The sequence below is a fragment of the Cupressus sempervirens genome, chromosome 9 (genome assembly GCF_028749045.1).
Source record: "Cupressus sempervirens isolate cs-2001-9-10 chromosome 9, ASM2874904v1, whole genome shotgun sequence".
NCBI lineage: Eukaryota > Viridiplantae > Streptophyta > Pinopsida > Cupressales > Cupressaceae > Cupressus > Cupressus sempervirens.
In genome coordinates, this window is record NC_143126.1 from 648095115 (window position 1) to 648114810 (window position 19696).

A 19696-nucleotide genomic window follows, 5' to 3' on the forward strand; every position below is an offset into this window, starting at 1 on the left:
AATACCGGAGATCAGAAGATTGATACTTAGAGGGGGTTTGAAAAATACATGTGTGTGACTTCATGGGCCTACCAATGTGCACATTATGAGGAAATAACGACTTATCACTAGAAATTCAAAAGATTGATATTTGATTCAAAGGTAGTTTGATAGGCATACTTGGGCGAGGAGAGCTTCTAATGGAGTAACTAGAGGACCTAACTTTCTAGGATCATTGTTCAGAGGGAGAATTTTGAGGTGCAATCCTTTGTGAATGATATCTTCTCTATAAGGAGAAGTTCTAAGTGAAATTCTTTGTAATGCATTTTTATGTGAGAGAGGATTGAGGTGAAAGCCTTTGTACCACCCTCTGACTAGGTTCGTGGTGGTTACTATTTCACACATGATATGTAATGAAAGGTGACGATCTTTCATTGACATGTGTAAACAAAAGGTAACCATTATAAGATGAGGATCTTATGAATGGTAGACCTATTATCATGACAAACTTCATCAAGTTGTCCCAGAGTGCTGGAAATTATGATAACGAATAGACAAAAGGTAACTATTGTAAGGTAATGATTTTATAAATGGTAGACCTGTTATCATCGTTCTTTGGGTCAGATTTTTCCGGACACCATAGTTACTACTATAGACCACACTTAAGATGGTGTTTTAAAGTTATGAAAATTACTTCAATTGAGTGTTATGAAAGGTGAGAAATTTAGCCTCATAGTGAATTGAACATCATACTGAGATCTTCATATTCTTGAGAGCATAATGTGTTCTATTTACTCCTCCCTGGCTAAGAGGGAGTGTTAAGGTTGTAGCTTCTGTCGGATTGATTTTGTCATGAGATACTTTGTTGATGGTAAATCATCTATAAGATAAATATCTTATATATAATATATATTATATATGTGATATAATGTATATTATACATTACATATTATATATTATTATATAATAATATAATAATATATTACATATACGGTTAACATATTAAAATTATATTAATATGTTAACTAGTGATGTTCAACCATAAAGACATGTCTCTTGATGAGACATGTCTTCTCCTCTCATATTTATGAGTCCTCAAATCTGCATTTGGAATATCATCAATATCAATGGCCATGATTCTAAATTTGAAGAAACAATCCTAGAATTTAACAGTGATTAAGGTAAAAAGTATAATGCATATACTCTTGTAAAGGTACTTCAATTAAAAAAACCAGTGCATATATCTACATAATTTATCTTATCTGTAGAAATGCAAACCAAAACTTGAAATGCACTATAATTTAATAATTAATATAAATTTCTATGCAATGGTTTTGATTTATTTTGAAAATGACATCTAGTTCGTGTTTCATTTGGTATTAATTTTTTTGACTATTCTTTCTTTATAATGGCTTCCCATGTTACAATATTTGATGATATGTACATCCTTGCATATGTTGGAGATTTTAAGATGTGTTTTAAACTGTCTTCTAATTCCCTAATGTTGTTTGGGCTCGGGAACTATACTTTGCTTCAAGTACTACCAATAGATTTTTATGCTTACATGGTTCTTAGTTTGCTATAATTGGTTGAATTGTCTGATGTGGCAGAAAATCTGCTGGCTTATTTTGATTGGAGGTGAATTGTGTTGAATATAATGTGAGGATTAACTAATATGTTCCATATGGCGTTTAGAATTTCTGAGTTGGAGGAAGCAATGCGACAGCACCTTCCTCCTTCTATTTCTATCATATAATTGTAACATATAGTGTGTACTTATTCGAATCTTTTTATGTTTAATGAAATTAAGAAAGATAAGATCATCAGAAATGGATGTTCCTTCTGTTATTACAATATATGGAATAAGATTCAATAAGATTTATACATTACACTAACTTGGACTAACAAGAAAAAGGGGAACTTGGAAAAAACTTTATGAGGATTTGCGTATTCTAAACAAGAACGTTGGTCTGCAAATTAGGTTGGTTTTCTTTACTTTTATGTGGATGAGTCACACATGGAGATTTGGAAGAGTACCATAGAAAGTTGAAAAGGCCTGCTGAAACTCAGAGATATGCTAGTTTTTTAATGTTTATCCCAGCCAGCTTGTATTGGGCCACGCAACACTTTGACTTTGGAGCCTTTTGAAAACTATCTCAACAGGATTGATCCTTAAGACTAAATTACACAATTCTCATATTTGTAATTTCGGCTGCATTCTTGAATTTTCAGGACATGTCACATACTGCATAGGGAGATGACAACTGGTTTATGTCCAAAGTTATATTACAAGGTAAGGAAAATCAAGAGCAAGCGCAAGTATTTGGAAAAACAAAACTGGAATGCTGTTAAACTAAACTAGTATAAGGAAAATAAAATCCTGTTCGGCAATTTCCATTGTTTTTTAATGTGTTTGGCTGGAGGATTACTGGAATATATCTATTGTGCTTTTTTCAATCTATATTTGAATTTCTTCACAGTTAATATCATAGCCAACATTGTCATCTGGATACCATGAAGAGTTATTTTTCATTCTGTTCTTCTGTTGCTTAGATGAATTGTTGATGTGGGTGCAAAAGGCACATATTTCTATAACAATGCTGCAGCTTTGGGATGTTTTCATCTAGATGGAAACGTCAGTATATTTGCTGCATTTTGCAGGTGAATTGGGAAGGGTGGATGAAGCACAAAAGCTAATGGAAGAGGCAGAAGCTCTGAAAAAGGTTACTTCTGTGTTGGCTTTATGGTTCTTTTTGTTGTACGTAGCACAGTTAAAACACTTAAGCTTTCAGACTAGTTAGTTTTCAGGCTGCTTTATACATGGTGCTGTTGTTTTGTCTTTTAATAAAACCACTTGTAAGACTCAGTTTTATGCAATTTTGGTTCCCTAAAACCAATGTAGACAAACATGTTGGATTTTGAGATGACAACATTTGCATCCATTACGCATTCTTTAGGAAAATAAGGTAAATAAAGCAACACAAAGGCGCTAAACAGTGCTTTAGGGGGGATAAAGCAAGGATATGGATATTTCGGAGGAAAGCTATTGTAGTGTGTAAAGATAGACAATGTCTTCTTGTCTGTAAGTCAGGTAAGCTTCTTTGTAACAAACAACTTCTATTCATGCAAAATTATGTCATATAACTGGACACACACTTAAATGATTGAAGAATACTTTTCGTACAGATTTGGCATTCAAATTTGAGACAGTAATAATCAATATATTACTGAGAAGAGGCAGCAATATATAGATAAGAATGGTTGGTAAATAATCAACTAGACCAAGCATATCCAACCAACTGACAATAACTATCTGTTGAAGTATAGCATCAGTCAAAGTGATATTACATTGAGTATTTGTATTCATGATTTATATGAACATTGTTTTATGTCTTATATTTTTGATAAGAATAATATATATAATATATATTATATATGTAATATTATATATATTATACATTATATAATAATATATTACATATATGGTTAACATATTATATTACATATATGCTTAAAAGTGAGTTATACATATAGTTAACAAAAGATGATTAACTATAGGAACATGTCTCTTGAAGAGACATGTCTCCTCTTCTCATATTTATATGAGATCAAAATCTGCATTTGAAAAACATAAATCACATTGACAATGTTACTACATTTGTAGACACGATCCTAGAAAAACAACACTATCTATTATCATTTATATTTATTTTGAAAATAATTGTTAAATAGTATTAACATATTGGAATGGTTAGTAATTATAATGTAGTATTATATGATTATAATATTCAATTAAGCCCCTCTTATTACATCATATTTTTAGGAGAACAAATCAAGAAAATTCAAAAAACATTGAATTTCACAATTGCAAGAAGTGTGGTAAATTTGTCAGCATGTCGCTATTGAGTGGATAATGCTAGAGTGAAATATTTTGTTCACGTTTGTCGATGTCCTGGCATTGAACCTAGTGTGTTTTGTCACCTATGTGCTTATGAAATATAGCATTTTGAACAAGCTTCAATATATTGTGTTTGTTGCAGAAGAAAGTTGTAGGACAAGTCTCAAGAATACACATGCTTATTAAAATGAGACACAATCATAATGGCTGACATTTATATGCACGTATACTGTGATATCCTACTTTCATTGAAGAGGGAGCAACAAATGGTTTTCTTTTTGCTTCCCTATGATATTTGATTTTATCCTAAAAGGTAAACAAAGTAGGAAGTAGATTTATGATCATTTACAAAACTTGCATAGATCACATTTGTGTATCCTTGAAAAGAAAATCTTGTCGTTTTACTTTGTATTCCAACTCATATTCCACTGTACCATCAATGTATCTCAAGATACACTTTGGTGCTTTTGAATGGACATCTTGAGGAAGAGGCAAGTTGGTTTGATGATCTTTCACCTTACAATAGGCCCTTGGACCTATTTTCTAGTTAGGGTTGCAAACAAGCCCTTGGAGTCCCATGATCCTTCTTCACTTGCTCAACATGTTACAATGTTCACACAATCTTCACAATGGATCCAAAAGATTCACTTCACAAGTTCCTTTGCCAAATGATTCAAGTCTTCAAAACAAGAGCATTTCAAGGGTTTGCCCACTTCCACATTTCAGAATCACTTCAAACATGAGGATTTCAAAAGAACACAAACTTGACAGGTTTCAAGGATTCATTCTCCTCCAAATACCTGAGTTAACCTAATTAGGCTATTAGGTCAATGTGCCCCAATTAGGCCTCTCTATTCAATTTCTGAGCTATAACTCTTACACAACAGAAGTTCCTCCCAAAAAAACTTCAGATCTGAATACCCATTTGGACCCTCTATCAACCTACGAAGTTTTAGTACAAGGTCTCAACATTTGATTAGGGTTGCGTCTTTGAGGTGACTATAAGGCCTATAAGGCTAATTTCATAGGTTTGCTGATAGCTTCTTGTTTCATAGTACCTCCCACACAAACCGATCTTGCCAATACTTCAAATAGTTGGAATACATGCCAATCAACTGTCCCAAAGTGTTCAAGCCCCTAAGTTCATTCATCCATTCAATCTATGCTACTCTGTTAACAAAATTAAGCTTGTTGACGTGCCAAGCACTAGGGCTTCTTGTTAAATTTAGCCATTTGGAGTGGCAATAGTAAGTGTTTCAAAATGTTATAGTACATTTTGTAATGATCCCATCTTTTGGCCTTCACGTTCTCCAAAGTCTAAGTGGAGGATAAGAAAAATTAAAGTCATTCAATTAAAATTAAAAGGTGACTTTGTATTAATAGCTTCTAGGGTTTGTATTAATTATTGGAAGGACGGAAGCCTCTCGTGATTTAATTAATTATTGCCAGGGAGGAATTTCTAGGGTATGCATTAATTATTGGAAGGAGGAAGCTTCTAGCACTTGCACTTAATTAATGTTTTAGTTCTTTCTAGAAGGGTTTTAGTTTAGCAGTATGCATGCAGTTGTAGATGTGTGCTTTGATGATAGTACACCTATTATTGCTAATGAGGTGAGTGATATAGTGACAGAGTCATTATACTATTGATCAACAAAGTGTAGATGTTCACTTCTGCGATAGTACTATGTTTAACATGGATGCCACATTGTCTTATGACAATTTGATGTTTGAGGTTGATATTGATCACTCTCCTGAGTGGAGTTGGGCTTTGTTTTCACCATCTACAAATATTCAGTTTTGTGTTACAGCAGTTGCGAAGAAGAGATTTCATAGATCTTATATGGAGTTACCTTTTGGTGACATTCTAACTTCTTCACCATCAGCACAAGTATTGGGTGTTAGGTTGCACGACATGTGGTTGGTCCTGATGATGCTGATTTGTAGTTGGTTTAATGTCCACAAGGATGTCGCATACTACTTCAATTGGGATCCGGGTGGAGGTTGGCGTTCATTGTATTGCTGGATTGCTTGAGGACAAGCAATTTCAAGGAGGGCGGATTGTAATGTTCCCACTTTAGCAATTAAATTAATTTCTTATAAAGCCATTAAATAAATTAAAATTAAAAGGTGGCTTTATATTTAATTAATTAAATTAATTATTGTATTACAAAGGAGATGCTTCTAGAGTGTGTATTAATTATTGGAAAGGTGGAAGCCTCTAGAAGCACAATTAATTAATTCAAGAGAGGAGTTTCTAGAGAGTGCATTAATTATTGGAAGAGGGAAGCTTCTAGCACTTGCAATTAATTAATGTTTTAGTTCTTTCTAGAAGGGTGAAGGAATAGGATAAATAGGGGTGAGAGTCTCATTGTTTAGCATGGGATTATTGTATCGGATGATTATGACTTGCATTTGATACGAGCTTGGATGTGTGAATCACACTCTTTTTTGGGCAATAGAGGACGTTCATTCTCTGTTGTAACATTTTAGACGTCATTCCCTTAGGGTTTGGCCTTTGGAATACATCTCTTTGTAATTGATTACAACATTCTCAGCATCAATATAATTTCAGCCTTGGTTCAGCTTTTGGACATTCTTTGGTTCCCATTACAGTGGTAACAGAGCTATAAGTCCTGCCATCCTGTGGAGATCATATAGATAGCCGGATAAAGGGAAAAGTGTTTGAAAAAATGTATATTAGTCCAGATCAAGATGTGATGTTCAGACAGTTATTGGGTACATTGGAGAAGGGGCAACGTATGCAACAGGAGCAGAATAGGCGAATGGATATGATGTTGCAGCTTATGGCTAGACAGATGGGCATCAACATTGATGATTTGTATGTTGCTCCAGAGCAGAAGGTAGTTGATTCCTCAAGTGGGATCGAGACACGTATAGAGCCAGCTAGTTATGATGTTGGTGATATGGGTGTTTCAGCGAAATCAGTAGAAACATGTGTGCAAAGTCAGGAGACCACATATGAAGCTTTGTCGGGAGATGGTGTTGCAGTAATAGAGGGATTAGAAGAACATGAGGATACTATCATATCAGCAACCACTTATGTGTCAGTTGAACCATCCAATGAGGAGTTTAATGGTATAAATGCAGTGGTTAATGTATTTTCTAATGAAGCCACACATGTTGATGATTATGAGTTTTCATCAACTACAAAGTCGGTTCAATTTTTTGTTGCAGTAGTTAATGTTGTTCCTATGTCCATATATTTTGATGCGACAACACCTATTGTTGATACAATTAGCATGAGCACATATGGTTCACCTGTAGCTACATCTTTTTCAATGCATGATGGTGATAATATGCATTCTAGTCCAATATATATTATGTGGATGGATACAGGGAAGAAGACGTTTCATAGATCTTCTATGGAGTTGCCTTATGGTGACATTCTGACTTCATCAGCACAAGTTTTGAATGCTAGGCTACAGGGGTTGGCCCTGATGATGCAGGTTTGCAGTTGGTTTAACTTCCATATGGATATCACATATTGGGATCCAGGTGGAGGTTGGAGTTCATTATGTTACTTAATTGCTTGAAGACAAGCAATTTCAAGGAGGGCAGATTTGTAATGATCCCATCTTTTGGCCTTCACGTTCTCCAAAGTCTAAGTGGAAGATAAGAAAAATTAAAGTCATTCAATTAAAATTAAAAGGTGACTTTGTATTAATAGCTTCTAGGGTTTGTATTAATTATTGGAAGGACGGAAGCCTCTCGTGATTTAATTAATTATTGCCAGGGAGGAATTTCTAGGGTATGCATTAATTATTGGAAGGAGGAAGCTTCTAGCTCTTGCAATTAATTAATGTTTTAGTTCCTTCCAGAAGGATGAAGAAAAGGATAAATAGGGCTGAAAGTCTCATTGCTGAGCATCGGATGATTATAACTTGCATTTGATAAGAGCTTGGATGTGTGAATCACACTCTTTTTTGGCAATAGGGGACGTTCATTCTCTGTTGTAACATTGTAGACGTCATTCCCTTAGGGTTTGGCTTTTGGAATACATCTCTTTGTACTTGATTGCAGCATTTTTTAGAATTAATATAATTTCAGTAGTTGGTTCAGCTTATCTGCTCTGGAGCAACATACAAATCATCAATGTTGATGCCCATCTGTCTAGCCATAAGCTGCAACATCATATCCATTCGCCTATTCTGCTCCTGTAGCATCCTATTCTGCTCCTGTTGCATACGTTGCCCCTTCTCCAATGTACCCAATAACTGTCTGAACATCACATCTTGATCTGGACTAATATACATTTTTTCAAACACTTTTCCCTTTATCCGGCTATCTATATGATCTCCACAGGATGGCAGGACTTATAGTTCTGATACCACTGTAATGGGAACCAAAGAATGTCCAAAAGCTGAACCAAGGCTGAAATTATATTGATGTTGAGAATGTTGTAATCAATTACAAAGAGATGTATTCCAAAGGCCAAACCCTAAGGGAATGACGTCTAAAATGTTACAACAGAGAATGAACGTCCTCTATTGCCCAAAAAAGAGTGTGATTCACACATCCAAGCTCGTATCAAATGCAAGTCATAATCATCCGATACAATAATCCCATGCTAAAAAATGAGACTCTCACCCCTATTTATCCTATTCCTTCACCCTTCTAGAAAGAACTAAAACATTAATTAATTGCAAGTGCTAGAAGCTTCCCCCTTCCAATAATTAATGCACTCTCTAGAAACTCCTCTCTTGAATTAATTAATTGTGCTTCTAGAGGCTTACACCTTTCCAATAATTAATACACACTCTAGAAGCATCTCCTTTGTAATACAATAATTAATTAAATTAATTAAATATAAAGCCACCTTTTAATTTTAATTTATTTAATGGCTTTATAAAAAATTAATTTAATTGCTAAAGTGGGAACATTACACATGATCAGACTTTGCAATCCCCTAAGTTTCAAAATTTTTGAACTGTGGATGTAGGTCCAAAAGCCATGATTTGTCACCAAACCCTAGTTAGAGTACGGGTTTCAGCCAAGTGATAGAAAAATGCTTCTTCCTACTTCTCATTGCTACTTCATGTTGTTAGCAAAAAGGATGGAGATCATGACTTGATGTAAGTGGCATCCATTACCAAGGAGGAGAAGAGTCCTTGAGAAAAGCCTCAAGCTCATCGATATAGATGCCAAATAAGGTAGGCGAGAGAGAGCAACCCTGCTTCACACCAATGGTGCTCCAAATAAGATTGGATAAACCCTCTAGAGATGGAATCGAAGGCCTTACGAAAGTCCACAAAATAGCGATAGACTTTCGCTAAACAATGCTGAGCCTCCTTAATAATAGCATGCAAGGTCAAATTATGCCCATAGTTTGATAATCTTCGTGAAACCCCGGTCTGCCCTTGGCCCAACAAAGTCTCCTATCAAGCACTCTAGATTAGATAGAGTTCAATGCTATGATATAAAATTTGGCCACGGTGTGTCTGATCACGATGGTCCTATAGTTGCTGGGGTCAGAAATCACTCTGGACTTATGTATTGGATATATCACGTGCCTCAACCAAGACTCAACTAAACTAGTGCACACCACTTTGTTAAAGAGTGTGGGAAGGAAAGAGCTTTGCCTAAAACCCTTCCTCATTCGCCACTCTACTGGATCTCTTGGATTTGATGACCTCACAAATGATGGAGGTGGTGAAAAGTGGCAATGGGAAAGGAGGGTGAGGCGAATAGAGGGTTGGCTTGGAATATTGTAAAGCGCAAAGTTATGTAAAGTGAGGGAGCGGAGGTCAATGGTGGAGGTTTGGAGGGGATGGGAGGGGAACAAAGTGCGCCAGAATAGCTCGGGGTTGCGGATAAGTGGGTCGCAAAAGGATCTACAGTAGGTAGCAATGATCATCCATTTTTTATGGAGAAGAATGCGGTGGTAAGAGAGACACAGACGACTGTAGGACGGGGAGAAAGCAACAAAGGTCGAGCACAAAGAACGATGAAAGTTTTTATAGTCATCATCATACCACTAGTTCAGAGAGCAAGTATTACAATGTTTGGGGTTTAGGGGGAAAGGAGCAATGCGATGCGGGATGGAGAGGAGAGTCTACTCCTAAATCACTGTGGTCAATAAGTCAAACATGGAAGAAACTTGGCTAGAGTCTGTAATGTGGTCATGGGGGAGGAGAAGTTTGAGATGGTGAATGATGATGTCTTGGTTGCTCTCTAGGAAGAGGAAGAGGATGTGGGGCAAGGGGTGGGTAAGAGGGGGCGGAATGAATTGCACGGTTGAGGAGGGCATGATCAACCAGTATGAGGCGAGAGGTAGTGAAACTGCAGACAAAGGGAATGGAGGAGGCACGGATAATGGCATAGTCCACCACGCTAGCACCACCATAGTGAGGTCAGCAGGTAAAGAACCCAAAGCCAAGGAAGCACGAGAGGTCGTTTAGGATCATTAGCCCAAAAGACACAAAGCTGAAGTGGGTTGCGACCATAACTGGAGTAAGGCCCCCAACAATCCTCCAAGGTGTGTTGTAGGCCCATACTTGCAGATTAGTCTTCAAAATGCAAGTAAGGTCGGATCCATGGTCATGAAGATGTCTAAAGATCCCTAGTACATACATTAAAGTGCCCCAAGATAATGATATTACCTATAGCTGCAAACTTGGAGAAACACACGTGCATATCCATAAAAGGGTCACAATCCTTGGGGCTATGGATGGCATACAATGAAGAGATTGGTCGAAAATAGTAGACAGCCCAACTTGCATGACCAATATGGATCCAAAAAATTAGCATAGATGTCAAAGTGAACAACCGTGATAGGGATGAAGAGACCATCCCTAACTATGGAAGGAACACCACCTAGAACTGGGAATCTCGTCTATTAAAATAGATAGCCATTGGTAGCCAACATATCCAAGAAGAGGATGGATTGGGCTCTCGTGAGTCTTAGTAACAACCAGAATGTTTGTTGACCCCACCGCATACCAAAAAAGACCAGGTATGGACCATAATGAACTATTCCCATTCTGTCAGTTAACAAGAAGAGCAAGATGAGGACTCTCTCTTGCCCAATTGCTGGTGGGACTGTCATTTGCCCACATGGGCCGGTCTTGGTTCCCAATCACTACGGGGGAGTCATGAGTCACTGCTCTGAGGTTTCAAATCATTGCCCATTTAATGGTGCATCTAGCCTCAACAACAAGGCCCCCTGGCTTGTTTCAATTTTGTCACTTGTGATCTCGTGAGATCCTCATCAAAGGAAAATCTTAGTGGGAAGAGGAATAACTTCCTTTTTGCCGTAAGAGCCTCTAGTTTGCCAGATAGAGAGAGGAACTAGAGGTAGAGAGTAATATCCGGACCGAACCAACATTTATCCAATGTCATATCAAACATGCCAATTTAGGTCACACAGAAAGGAATGGCCGGCTAAAGTGGGGTCCACTAAGGAAGCGGGAAGGTCCCTAACCCACAAATTAAGTTCATGAGCATGCCTTACCTGTTCATCATTAATCTTCCCTTGAACGAACTTCTCGACATCCAAAAGAGGTTCAGCCTTAGTATTGTTAAACAAGGAAGCCCAAGTTTTAACTTTTTGCTCAGTTTCAGTTAGCAGGGAGGAACACTGAGCCACGATTTCCATTTGCTTGTCTTTCATGGTGTCTAGCTGTCCCAGCTACTCAATGACCATTCCTAAGTTCGACTTGAAATGTGTTGTTGCAGTGGTGTAAGTCGTAGTGAAGGAATCTGCTTGCAGTTTCAGCGTTGCAATTGTCTCTGTGAGAGTTGCCATAGCAACTTTCAGCGTCTGATTTTCAGTTTCAAGCTTCAACAAACATTCAACCAGCCTATGATAAGTCAGGGACGGAGGTGGCTGAGAGGAGGGAGCCTCAGCAGCAGCAGACATGCTGAAAAAAAAAGCTAAAACCAAACAAATGCAGGAACTTTATTGCAGTGAAGAACTTTATCGCAGCAAGCAACAGAATTTCAAACAAAAACAAGCACCAGAGTAAAGAACATTATCGCAGCAAGCAACTTCATCATCAACACACAGGAAACCTGAGTTACCTGTTGCCTGCAAGAAATTGTATAACACAAACCAAAACAGAACCGTCTTGGGTTTAGATGTCAAATCATTGCGCGGGAACATAAAATTTGCGCATGATCCATACACAAATTTCGATTAGGATCTACACCATGGTTTCTGCACAGGATTTGTAAAGAATTTTATCTGTAGGGTTGTAAAGTGGATATCCACACAAAAAAATCGACCAGGTAATAGGTGTAAGCAACAATTTTAAAATCGTGCAGGGAAACAGAAGACAAATTGCTCAGGAAGCAAGTATAATCTGCAGGTTGAAGATCACACGGAGAAATAAAACAGAAATTGCACAGGAAAATTGCACCGAAAGTCCTTAATCAAATCACAGGTGGGATTGCGGGTGAGAGAATGCACAGGTAAATAATTGCAGAGGAAGTACGCAGAAGAATTTCGCTTTAGAAAATTGCCCTGCAAAATATTCGCTGCAAAAAAAACTGTTCCAAAAGAATTGCAGCAGAAAAATCACTGCAAAAGAAATCGTGGGGATACCATATATCTAGGAATAATTTATAAGATACACTCAGCAACAACATATGCCTTCGACAGAGATAACTAAGAAAAAAAGGAAGGACAATTATTTATTCTAAGAGTTGATCGCTGTGATATACACCATAATTGCAAGAATGGGCCAACGTGCAGGAAGTCCTCTACAATGGACTAAGGAGGAATAATTATAGAATACATCCATAGAAATCATAAGTAAATTGCAAAATACGCTGAAGAGAATGCGTAGTCAGTAGTATGAATAATAAATACAATCAATGATTATCATAAGACAATGATCCACACGACTTCATATATACCATCTGCAAAATGATTCACCCTGCTAATACTATGATCCAACACAAAGGATTACTCTGATCAAAAGAAGATGGTCAGCAATGGTAGTCAAAATAGAAAGAACAGATATCATTTGGTGATAAACTTTGGAGCAGAGAAACAAACGTTGTCAAAGTGTCTGAAGGCTCTACAGCTTGATGCTAGTGCCTTTGAATACAAATGGAGAAATTCATTTAAAGCAGCCTATCAAATACTAAACTGGCAGTTAGCAGACATTATTGCATCCCAGACACATCTCACAACCAGGAAAAATACCTCTCATCATTATTGACAAGTTATGGTAATATAAAATAATCATTCTTAGTGATGATAGTCATATGAGATGATGTTGAATTTGTGATTTTAAGGCGAGATCCAAGATCCTCCCAAAAGGAGACAATACATAATTTGTGGAAATGGTCTGGTTGGAAACTGAAGCTTGAACCACCTGGAGTACAGCCACTTATGTGTCAAGGTCCTTAGTATATGTTGTATATGAAGTGGGTATTAAAAAGCAATGCCCCGTTTAAAGAAAATGATTCAAAAGTTAAAACTACTTCCTTGGCCTAGGAACTAGTACCATCTAGAAAAGGAATCTAAATCTATATCATCATTAGTAACAATAGAAGAGTGATAGACTGTAGGACACGGAAGTGGCATAACTGTGCCAACAAATATTTAAGCTATGCCTATTCTTAGGACATGCAAACTGGGGTGGTGTTTACTCCAAATATTTTTTAAATGATATGTTTGCAGCAATATCTGCAGATATTGAGCCCAGAATTTGTAGAAATGTGCTTTAGCAAAATTAATAATTCAACTCAACGAACAACAATGTAAAATATGACTTGTTTTAAAGGTTGACTATTTTTTTTTTCCTGACAATTTGTACAAGGACCTGGAATTGTTTTTGAGCTTTTGGAAATGAATTTCTGAAAATTTGGCTTTTCTAACGTGCTTGTTCTGTTGTAGAGCCATAAGCCTCAAAGCCATGACCACTCTAAGCTTTTAAGAACATAAACAATGCGCCATAGACAATAAATGAATTTATGAGTATCAACTACTGTTCAAAACATAAACTAATTCTTTCTTAGTTCATGTGCCTGTATTTAAAGCCTGGAAAATAGATGACACCCTTTCCTGATTGCAGCTCCAAGAAACGCAAGATCTTTACACGAGTCCATTCAAATATATGAAGCAGTGTGATCTCTATGAATGATCCTTTTGCAAAATTTGGCTTGTGTTGTAGGGACTTAATTCAGGCTATTATAACAATATTCTTTTTCATTAAAATAAAAGCTGCACATATCAACACTGAGAGAAGAGATGTATATGGAGTGTTTTCAGTAGCAATTGATCATTATTAAACAACATGGTGGCAATGGTGAGGTATTGCACACATTTGATTAACAGTAACCAGGAAAACATATTTGGTTATGATGACGGACATGAACTTACACCTAAAACTAGTCACCAGTTCAATTGAGATTGCTTGTGGGACTACATGACATCCACTCGAGGTGTGCATTTTGTGATGAAAACTAGATAACCACTGTAAGACTTATGTCCTTACAGTATTAAGTCATGTCTGACATTGGCATCTTAAATTGCCTTCATAATGAATTCTATTATTTTTGTTAATGCTCATGGATTTTGTCTTTGGTGTTGAACTATGGTGGAACGTTGGTCTTGCTCTTGTGCTTTTTTAAAAAGATATGTAAAATATGATTACATATGATATGTAATCTAATCTCTTTGGAATTTGTTGGCAGCTTGGAGCACGGGAAGTTCATGTAGATAACTCAAAATCTACAGCTGTTGATGTTCGGATTGTGAGTTCATTTCTATTATTGATTAATTCAAATGTCAGGCTTCACTAAATAGCCCTTTCCAAATTCTTAAATTTGAGACATCTGAATTATTACACCTTTCTATCCTGTCATAATTGTAAAATATTAGGAATTTGAATTTGGGGTTTCTTTCTTGATTTTATTGTAAAATTCCTCTCAGGCTATAAATGAGACTATCAAAAATTAGGATTATTTACTGCTGTATTCATGTATTCATTATTTTACTCTTATGTGCATAGGATGCAATACCTGAATTTCTTTGCTTGAAATCTCAAAAGGTATTTTATTTTTGTATTTCACTTATCTGTGTTCTTTCTTCTCAAGTAGTATTATTTGTCTCTATAGAATAAAATCTAAAATTAGTATCTTTTTTTGAAATAAAGATGAGCAAAGTGTAATATACCCTCTTCCAAAGAGAATATAATTAAATAAATTGTAATATTAACCTATAAGTTAAGTACCAAGTAATAATAATTATATAAATGATTAATAATAAATAACAATGAAATGATATCAAATATTGGATAAGTTTAAATTAAAGAGTTAAACTTATCCAGTAATTAACAATAATAAAATAATTATAATATTATTTGAATTTTCTGATGTAAGTGGGGAACTTGAGAGAGAGAGACTTGGCTCTGCAACTGAGCATCTGTAGAGCCCTCATAACTCTCCTTCGTATGGGTATTTGATGGCCTCGGTCTCGCTGGGGCTGCAAAGGGCAACCGCCTTAAGCATTTAATACTAGTGGCTTTTAAATCCCATCACAATGCCTCGGTTTCTTCTTTGTTTACAAACCCCCAGTATGTTGTAAACGATCACACTGTTACTACTCGCCATGGAAAGCAAGGAGAAGATGAAAGAGTCCAACCCAATGGAGCACGTTCAACGTCATTCAAACAAGCGTTGTAGGGCATCCACCTTGTTCCAGATGACACCAAGTTCATCAAAGACGTCTTGGCAACCTTTGCTCAGCCGGCCCAAGCCAGTTATGGAGGTAAGGGTTCTACTTTACCCTTGTTTCTTACTAAGCTGAATGACCAGATGAGAGTAGAGTTAGATAAATAGAAAACCAGGCTAAAGAATGTTGCTATATTTTTTCTGCTATGGACCCGACTAAATTGCCGTCCAGGAACTTCCCTAATGATTGGTTCCACAGAATTTGGGACCTAAAACAAGGGTTTTACTTTTCCTTTTGCCATATGTTGCAAAGAGGCTTGTTCATCCTTATATTTTGTGACCCTAACTCCTATAAAGCAATTATGGAAAGACAAATTTGAAAGGTCGACAATGCCGAATTTAGGGCTTTTCCATGGTCGCTCAATTCAATCAATGATGAAATTCTGGGCTTAGCTAGCTCTTGATTGATAACAGTGACTAACCTCCCTCCTTTTGTCTGAAATTTTATACTGCAACTCCTTGAAACAATTGAGAGAGTACCTAAAACTGATCATTCAAATACTTTCATCTTGAATGCAGATGCTAGGGTTTTCATCTCCATTTACCTTGCAAGGAAACCCCTGAGAACATTTCTCTTGTGGGAAAATGTCTCATTTGTTGTCCTCTTGCCTATATGGGTGGTCTTAATGCATGTTATTTGTGCAAGAGAGAGGGACATAGAAGGAAGGAGTGCTCTCTCCTTGCTAGAAAATCCCACCCAAGAGAAGATTCCACTCCTCCTAAGCCTCCACTAAAAATTAAGTCTATGGTTGTTCCTCCTCGTCCGGGACCTAAACAAATCTCTCTGGACCCCAAGGCATCACAATGGTTGAATGAAGCTGACACCATTTGAGCCTCTCTTGACAACTTGAAGGTTCATTTTGCTAATCAATCATTTTCTCCTAAAGAGGCTAGTTCTGAACCTTCTTTGCCACTTCTCCCAGATATCCAATCATTTGATTTTGTGCTTGCTCCCAAATCCCCTTCCTGTAATTCTCGGCCTCTTAATGCCTAGCAGCGAGTGTTGCACACTTTGAAAGAAAGGGCTAAGAAAGTTGGTAATAGTACTCTTCCTATTTTGAAATCCTTCTCTATTCCAATCTAGAATAGGGAAGAGGCTGCCGCTTCTATTCTGGTTGCCCCCCTGAATGATAACTTGGTAGAGGCTGAGAAGGTGAATCCTTGTGAGGTGCCATTTTTGCAATCATTGGATTGCCTTAGTAAAGAAAAAAGGTTTCATGGCTATTCTGTCATTGTTATCCCCGCTGCCTTAGCTACTGCTGGCCAGGAAGATGAAGAAGAAATTACTAAGAACGCCCATCCTTGTCATGTAGCACCCTCCTAGCCTCTCTAGGGGGGTATTTGCAACTATGAGGATTTGTAGTCTATTGCAACTCCAAATACTGAAATAGGGGAGGGTTTTAAAGTAGATGGATTGGGGGAAGATGATGCTTTTATCTTCAAAGCTGAAAAGGAAAAAGGAGAAAAGGAAACCTAAAAAGAATAAGCCTCTTACTCTGGATAATGGGTAGATCATTAGGAGAAAGAGAGGTAGATCCCCTCTACCTAGTGGCAACACTAAGCCTTGCAAGGTGGCTAGAACTAAAATGCCTCACTATTTCAAGGGGTTCCAGACCCCCATGGGCACTGACGAATAGTGTTGGCCATGGATAAGTTGCAACTTGCATCTTGGAGTGTCAGAGGCCTTGAATCCTTAGAAAATATATTGTTAAGAGGTTCCTAGATTGGGCCCAAGATATTGATATCATTTTTCTTCAAAAGTTAAAGCAGTTGGCTTTGCATTATATATTAACGTGGAATTTATTTGGAAGGATGTTGCTTCTTTTTCTTCCAAACACCCTAAAGGCAAAGGAGGAACCTCTATCTTAGTTGGACTCAAGTGGAGAAAGAGTATTGTCAGTGGGGGGAACTCCCCCTCTAATAGATCCTTATGGGTCTCCTTCAAAATTGATGACTTTGAATTTGGAATTCACTCTATCTATGCCTCTAATGAACACCCTGACATAATTAAATTGTGGTTGTGGATATCTTCACTACCCAAATATTCCTTGGATTTTAGCTGGAGACTTTAATATGGTTGAGAGGTCCCAAGATAAAGGAGATTAAAATTTGAATGCAAGGGTAATGGGCAATACTTTTGGAACAGAGTGGTGACTAAGCTCAAATCTTGTTGATCCCCTTGCTTATTCCAGACATCAATCGAAAGTTATCTAGTTCACTTGATCTAATTTTCTAAAAGGTTACAGGAAAATCTATTCTAGACTAGACAGATTCTACTTCAATAAGGATCTCTTAAGTTGTATCAAGCCCCCTTATGATAACCCTATTAGAGTCTTGCCCTACTCTCTCTCAGACCATCATCCCATACTAGCTGAAATCTTCAAACTTGCCAGAACCAACTCAGACATTAAGCACCTCAAATCCTTTGCCTTCGGTTTCTCGCTTGTGGAAGATCAAGACATATTGGCTGTTTTAAAAATTATTCACTGGTACAATACCTCTGTTTGTGTCTTTGATGATCCTATTGCTTAGTGGAATCAATCTGATAACTCCTGGCAAAAGTTGTTTAAAACTACTTTTGAAAAAAAGCTAAAGACAGTAGGGCTCTGGAACTCTCTCTTGTAAATTCCTTGCAATCAGTCAGGGCCTCAGCCTAGAGCCAACCATCCAACCTGCATACAATGGAATGCATCACCAAAGTGAAACATGACTTGAGAAAATTGCAAACTGAGAGGATCCAAAGTGCATGGGTGAGATCAAGAATCAGATGGCCAAAGCTAGGGGATAGAGGATCAAAGTTCTTTTTAAAGATTTTGAAGCACAAGGAATGCAAAGATAAGATTTATTGTGTTTGTGAAGATAGATCCACACTCATTGAGCCTAAAAGCATTATTAATGCTTTTGCTTACCTCTATAAACAACTTTTTACTTCTAAAGATAAGGGGTGTGGAATGAAAGAGGCTAGAGGCAAAATTCAATCTATTATTCCTGAAAAGCTCTCAGAGCAAGACTCAGCGCAACTTGTATCTCCTATATTAGTGATTGAAATAAAAAATGTTATTTTTGTAATGAGAAAGAGAAAGCTCTTGGCCTAGATGGGCTATCAGTTGAATTCTTTAAAGTTAATATTGATTGGATCTCTCTTATTTTGCAAGATTTTTATCTCTTTGCTCTGGAAAAGGGGTCTATGGAGCAGGGGGTAAATGTTGGGCTCATCAAATTGATTCCTAAGGGGGGAGCTAAAACCCTTATAAAAAACTGGAGACCAATTAGCCTCCTCAATGTTTCATATAAGATTCTTGCCAAAATTGTAGCAAATAAAATTGAGCATTTTCTTCCAATAATCATCAATCCTACCCAAACCGGCTTTGTTAAGGGGATTCTCATCTTGGAAAATTTGTTAAGTTGCTGGGAAACCTTGGACTGGGCAAATAAATCAGGACAAAATGTGGGGATGTTACTTATTTACTATGAAAAGGCATATGATCAGGTAGAGTGGGACTTCATACTTATAATGCTGGAAGCCCTAGGCTTTCCTCTGGAATTTTCACATATGGTTAAAATCCCGATGAATGGTGCTATTGCAGCTGTAGAAGTCAATGGAGATAGGTTAGAATTCTTTGAGCTCGCTAGATCTATAAGTCAGGGTTGCCCCCTTGCCCCTGCTCTCTTTGTTATTGCAGCTGATTCCCTGCACTATCTTCTCAGAGACAGTTCCTTGTCTCCCAAGGTACAAGGCCCACTTCTCCCTAATAGAAAGGAAATTTCTAATGTGCAGTTTGCTGATGATATTTTTTCTTTTCTCCCTTGAAAAGAACATGGAACACATGATGACGAAATTGGAATTATTTTGTGCAGCCTTAGGAAGTAAAATCTCTATTTCTAAATCTCATTCTTGGTTGGGATACACATCCTCTACCCTAGTGTAACAGATTTGGTTTCAACTGGGGAGGGCATAGCCATGATGTCAGGTATTTGGGAATTTCATTTGCTATTAATCCAAATTTCAATGATATGTGGCAGTGTGTTAGGGAGAAAATAAGTGCAAAGGTTAACAAATGAAATTCATTTTATCTATCCTTGGCTGGAAGGATTCAGTGCGCCAAAAGATTCTCT

The 19696-nt window shown here is 37.1% G+C and overlaps 1 protein-coding gene across 1 annotated transcript in view; it reads left to right on the top strand.

Annotated features, from left to right (window-relative positions):
* LOC149540404 (U1 snRNP-associated protein usp106-like) overlaps positions 1–19696 on the top strand; it is a 114166-nt gene that overhangs the window by 57076 nt on the left and 37394 nt on the right. The window contains exons 7-8 of the mRNA XM_089801506.1: positions 2641–2702; positions 14543–14602. Of these exons, the coding sequence (XP_089657632.1) occupies positions 2641–2702; positions 14543–14602 (122 nt within the window). The remainder of the gene's footprint in view (positions 1–2640; positions 2703–14542; positions 14603–19696) is intronic.